We start from the raw sequence: 6,000 nt of genomic DNA on the forward strand, positions 1-6,000 counted from the left end.
CTGAGGAAAGGTCAATGGATTGAGGAACGAATAATCATTGGTAACATTTGAAGGTAGTTTCTGTTGAATGATGGGGTCAGAAGCCAGGTTGCTGGGGTGAAGAAATGTAGTGGTTGTTGAGAAAAATGGAAGCATGAGGGTCCCTAATACTCCTCTAGAAGTTTGGCTGAGAGGGATTAAAGGAATGATAAGGTCAAGTGAAAATTTTTTGTTTTATTTTTGTTTTTTTAAGGATGAGGAGATCTCATCATGTATTCAGGCAGTAGGTAAGGCCTAGGTAGATGGGAAGAGTTGGAAGACAGAGAGAGAGAGAGAGAGAGAGAGAGAGAGAGAGAGAGAGAGAGAGAGAGAGAGAGATGGAATAATCCATGAGGCAAACTCCCATGGGTTTACTTGTGGGAACTGTTCTACTGGCCAACTGGAAAGGAGAAATAACTGTAAAACAACCACAAATCTCCCTACCCTGGGAAGCTACATGAAAGGACAATGATACCTCAGCTTATCACTGTCTTTACATGGACTTTTGGGGGTGCTGTTTAATTGATTTTGATCGACAGCTTCTGACTGTCTCTGGGTACAGTCCCGGCATGGAAGTCATGACAACCCTCTTCTCTCCTCCTCTGGCCTGCTAATTTTGTGATTGAACCTTGTATCTTGAAAAGAGGAGAAGAGCCACTTCTGAGGCTGAAGCAACAGAGGGGAAAGGGAGCAAAGGTAAAGAGAGTTTGGGGCGGATAAGGGCAGTGGAGCAAGGGATGTGCGGAGCCTCGGTTCCTCCCCAGAGCAGGCTCCATATCTTTGCTGGGGTGACAGAGTGCTAGGGTGAGAAGTGGGAGGAAGAGCGACATTTAGAAAGGCCATTGTGGATGTGCAATAGACTGTCGATCCAAAAAGAAGAAAAGGATTGCGAGAACAAGGGAGCTGTGAAGCAAGATAAGAATGCGCAGTGGGCCAGGTCACTGGGTTGTGTAATTTCCTCCGGTGTGTAGCAACTGGGGGTGAAGAGTTGACAGACATGAACAATGAACCGGGGCAACTAGGGATTCAAAGGATCCCTAACTACAGAAGGGAGTGAAGAGAAGCCCAGGTTGGGATGATGGAGTGAGAGTAATTATAATTCCACTCGATTGCAAACTTGAGGGCAGGGACTGTCTCTTGTCCCTTTTTGTATCCCCAGCACTTAACACAAGGACTGGTATATAATAAGTGCTTAATAAATGTTTGTTGATTGGTTGATTCATTATAACAACTCCTCCAACAAGGAGGAGGTTCTTGAGAGGCTCCATCTCATTGGCACTGGAGCCAAAAGTTCTTTGATTTTACCTGTTTGGGCTGGTTTTGCTTATCTGTAAAATGTGAGAGCATTACACTAGATCAAGAGTCCTTGATTTGGATTAAGGGGCGAATTCCTAAGGAGCACATGGATTAATTTCTGGGAGGTCTGTGAACTTGTTTTTTTTTTCATTAAAGATATTATTTGAGTTTTACAAATTTTCTCCCAATCTTACTTCCCTCCCCCCACCCCCCACAGAAAGCAATCTGTCAGTCTTTATTTTGTTTCCACGGTATACATTGATCCAAATTGAGTGTGATGAGAGAGAAATCATGTCCTTAACGAAGAAACTAAAGTATAAAAGATAGTGAACTTGTTTTTACTGACTTTATTTCAATATAATTAGTTTTCTTTGCAATCCTTTGTCTTTTGTTTTATACATTTCAAGATTTGAGAAGGGGTCTACAGGGTTCCCCAGATACTGTTGGAGGGGTCCATGACATAAAAAGGATTAAGAGCACTTAGACTAGGTGATCCTTAAGGAGATATCCAGGTGTCCAGTGCATGGAGTGCAGGGCTAAGTCAGGAAGAGCTGAGTTCAAATCCAGACGCAGTGTTGTAGCACTGACAAATCAATCCCTCAGTTTCCTTGTCTGTAAAATGGAGATGATAGCACTGCCTCCCACTGTTGTCCAGAAGATGAAATGAGATGGGGTTAATAAAGTTCTTAATACTAACTGGTGTCATTCAGGTTCCTGCCCACTCTCAAAGCCTAAGACACCACAGTACCTGTGGAGTCCTTCCTGACCCAAGCTGCTCTTTCTCACCTCAGGTCTTATGGGGAATTGAGATGTACTTCCCACTGCTACATTGACTCCACCCCGTGTCGATATTTCACATGATGGGATGCAGGGTGGGCAGTGTCCCCTGTGGAATGGACGGCGGCTGCCATGATGCTAATTCAGGCTGGCGTAGTCATGCCAAATCTCTGCATGAAGAAAACAAAAACCAACCATCTTGCTGCTGACGGCTCCTGGAGATGTATGTTTAATTAGTCCTGACTGGTAGGAAAATGGACCACTGTATCCTTGTCTTAATCCAAAATGTAGATGGCATCTCATGGGTTTACTTGTGGGAGCTGTTCTGCTGCCCAACTGGGCAGGAGAAATAACTGGAAAACAACCACAAATCTCCCTACCCTGGAAAGCTACATGAAAGGACAATGATACCTCAGCTTATCACTATCTTTACATGGACTTTTGGGGGTGCTGTTTGAATTGATTTTGATCGACAGCTTCTGACTGTCTCTGGGTACGGCCCCGGCATGGAAGTCATGACAACCCTCTTCTCTCCTCCTCTGACCTTGAGCAAGGTCAGGATCACACAACAGTACAGACATGAAATAATATGACATGCTAAGGATGCCAATCACTCATGGAGTGATTCTCCCATGCCACTACGTAAGGGACCCTTGGCTACTGGTCAGCCCAAGGGATATAGAGAAACTGCAGAGGGCTTGCGGCCTTCCCTCCCTGGTGAGATGGTGGCTCATCCCTGGACTGAGCAGTCACTGTCTCCCTTAGGCCTCATAGGGAGCCAACTTCAGGAAAGAGGAGAAAGGTCCCCATGAAAACAGACACTTCCTGGACTAGCTGGAAAAACTGTCCTGGAGATTGGTGCCCATTTTCTTGGCATTCACTTGAAGGGGGGGGGGGGAGTTTCTATGTCCCAGACTTTCTTTTCTCTTTTGCTTCCATGTAACTGAGCTGAGCTTCAAGATCTGATCCATGACCACACCTCTACATCATTTTCTTGGGGTTTTCCCAACCGGGTGAGTCGATCATCTCTTCAGTCCTGCAGGAAATTCGGTCCCCAGTCTTAACTGTTTAGGGTTTGGCTCCCGAAAACAACATCTCATGATGTCTCTGTGCTTCTCAGCTCTCTCCCCAGTGACCTCTTTGTGACACTTCTCTGGGACGATGACTCCTATGTGGGTTTTACTGTTGTATTTGCAGATGGGAGCCCCTGAATTCTCTGTGTGAGTCCAACAGGCCTGGGACTTGTCTTGCAGTTATCTGGCTAGCATGGTCTTTGTTCTGTCATAGGAAGAAGGTCAAACGTGATCTGACCTCTGTCCCCGCAGCATTAACAAGAGCAGTGTCTCTGTTTATTGTCCTGTGCAGGAGCATGAATGTACCACGTGTTCTATGTAAACCCATCCCAAATAGGCCATGATACAGTGTACGTGTCTGTAGACTAGGTGCTGATGCAGCTGGTGGCCCAGTTTAGGACACAGATGCCAAGAGAGGATGTCAAACCCATGCTTTGCCGGGCCTGGAATCAGCATGGCTAGATTTGGCTCTGTCAATGTCTCCCTGGAGCCCCAGTGCAGGTGAGAAAGTCTCTGGCTCCTCTCAGTGAACAGGACACCTTCCCCTTTCATCAAGTGGGCAGGACATGGGAATTCATGGATGCCAAAGAAATCAAAGCAGTTCATTTACTTCCAGTGACTTGCTTTGGCTTAGTGCTTTGGAACCAATCCAGTATTGCTAAAAAACACTGCTGGGGGGTGGGATGGTGGTAACAGCCTGGATTTAGATCTGTTTTACTGACTTTCTATATTGACACAAGTCAGCCCTGTTATCTAAAGGGGATCACTTGAAATTCTTTTTTTAAGGAGAAAAAGAAAGATTTCAGTTCTTTTTAATTTAGACAACATATAACACTTTGGCAGGAGACAGAGGTGACCAGAGCAAAGCCTGATTGGGGGGTGTGGTGTGGTAAGGAGTGAATTAAGCAATCTTGTATGTCAGCCTGTTCATCTTTCTGGGACTTATTTTCTTTATCAATAAAATGTTGGGGTAAACATGTTGACTTTGAAGGCCTTCCACACTATCCATGACTATTGCCCATTCCTCAACAATGAATGCATTATGCATTTTTTCCCTAGCAATGGTCACAGACAGGACTTGAATGCTCAGAAACTGTGAGCAGGTCTGTGGAGATTTTATAAAATCATTTCTTAATGACACATCCATGTTTTTGCTATTCTTAGCCAAAGAATGAATCAAAAATAAAGTCTCTAGCATGCTCTGTTGGGTGGATCCTTTATGGGAGATAGGAATGGATGGAAACATTCACACTATATACCACCAACAGGACTTCCTCATGGATAACCATTTGCTTTCTCTCCTATATTGGGTTTTGGTTGCCCCATAGAATGGCTTCTGCTGCTAACTATATTGCTGCTAACCATGTTGCTGCCACAGGGGTCCTCAAGCATGTGCCGATTGCCAGACATTCCATCTCTGTATGGATATGTCCCTGGAGATCTCTTTTCTTGCCCTTCTACTGACTTTTCTCCCACATCTCTGGAGCAAAGGAGTCTGGCCTCCTGTGGGAAGACACATTTGTAGAGATCTGAGGTGTACGGTGTATTATGTCCTGCCCATTACATGTGCTTTTCCCTCTTAGTCATCTAATCTTGTAATACATGTTTAATATATCAACATAATAGATCTTGGAACTGGCCGTATTGCACAACCTACACACAATAAAACCCGTTTCTTTGAAATAGTCTCTTTTTTAATTGAAATTTTATTTTTCCAATTATATGAAAAAGTAGTTTTTCAACATTCATCCATCTGCAAATTTATGAGTTCCACCATTTTTCTACAACCCTCCCTTCCCTCCCCTCTCCCCATGGTGGCAAACAGTCTGGTAAAAGTTGTACGTGTATCATTGTGTTTGACATACTTCCATATCAGTCATGTTGTGAAAGAGAAATTAGAACTAGGGGGGAAAAGAAATAACCGTGAGAAAGAAGTTTTAAAAAAAGTGAACATAGTATGCTTTGCTCTGCACCCAGACTCATAGTTTTGATTTGTTTTCCTCTGGATGTGATGGCATTGTCCGCAGCAGGTCTCTTAGGATTGTGCTAGATTCATGAGCTGCTGAGGGGATCTGCGTTTATCATCGTTGATCAGCTCACATTGCTGTTAAGTGTGTATAATGTTCTCTTGGTTCTGTTCACTTCACTTAGCATCATTTCGGTTCTCCAGAGTCTGACCACTCATGGTTTCTTATAGAACAATAGCACTCCATAACATTCATATACCATGATTTGTTCAGCCATTCCCCAGTTGAAGGGCATCCCCTCCATGTCTGATGCTTTGCCATTATAAAAAGAGCTGCTATGAATATTTTTGAACATGTGATGGTCATCTCCTTCATTTCTATTTTCCTTTCATGTCAGAGACTACAGGTTTTTGTTTTTTTTGGGCCACCTGTGTTTGTTATAAAATTATGTAATGATAATAAACCATTTTTTGTAAAAATGTTTTAAGGTTTCCTTTGTTGTAATGGATATGACATAGATGGCATCAAGAATGTCTCCTTTCCCTATGGGCAAGGCAATCATAGCTCCTTAATTTCAATCTCCTCATTTGGAAAGTGGAGAGAATAATAACTATAGTACCTACCCGCAGCGTTCCTATGACTCAAATGAGAAAGTGACTCGAAAAGCACTTTGTCAGCTTGCTATAGAAATGTCCGAGTCTGTTATCACTTTCTCATAGAAAGTCAGTGAGGTTGGTGTTGCAAGCATTTTACCATACATCATTACCATGCCATTCAGAGAGGAGGAAAGTCTTGGCAACAGATTTGTCTCCTGCCTCCCAACACCAAATCCAGAATCCAAACGTGCAGGTTAGTCAAGAATTCAGAGT

General features: G+C 43.6%; 1 protein-coding gene across 2 annotated transcripts in view; it reads left to right on the forward strand.

Moving 5' to 3' along the window:
- Nucleotides 1–5,777, forward strand: part of COLQ (collagen like tail subunit of asymmetric acetylcholinesterase) — a 73,707-nt gene extending 67,930 nt beyond the window's left edge. For both annotated transcript variants that reach the window (XM_074195771.1, XM_074195772.1), the window contains exon 17: nucleotides 2,106–5,777. In XM_074195771.1, the coding sequence (XP_074051872.1) occupies nucleotides 2,106–2,175 (70 nt within the window). In that variant the 3' untranslated portion in view covers nucleotides 2,176–5,777. The remainder of the gene's footprint in view (nucleotides 1–2,105) is intronic.
- Nucleotides 5,778–6,000: the final 223 nt, after the last annotated feature.

Source organism: Macrotis lagotis, chromosome 7, assembly GCF_037893015.1.
Source record: "Macrotis lagotis isolate mMagLag1 chromosome 7, bilby.v1.9.chrom.fasta, whole genome shotgun sequence".
Classification (NCBI taxonomy): domain Eukaryota; kingdom Metazoa; phylum Chordata; class Mammalia; order Peramelemorphia; family Peramelidae; genus Macrotis; species Macrotis lagotis.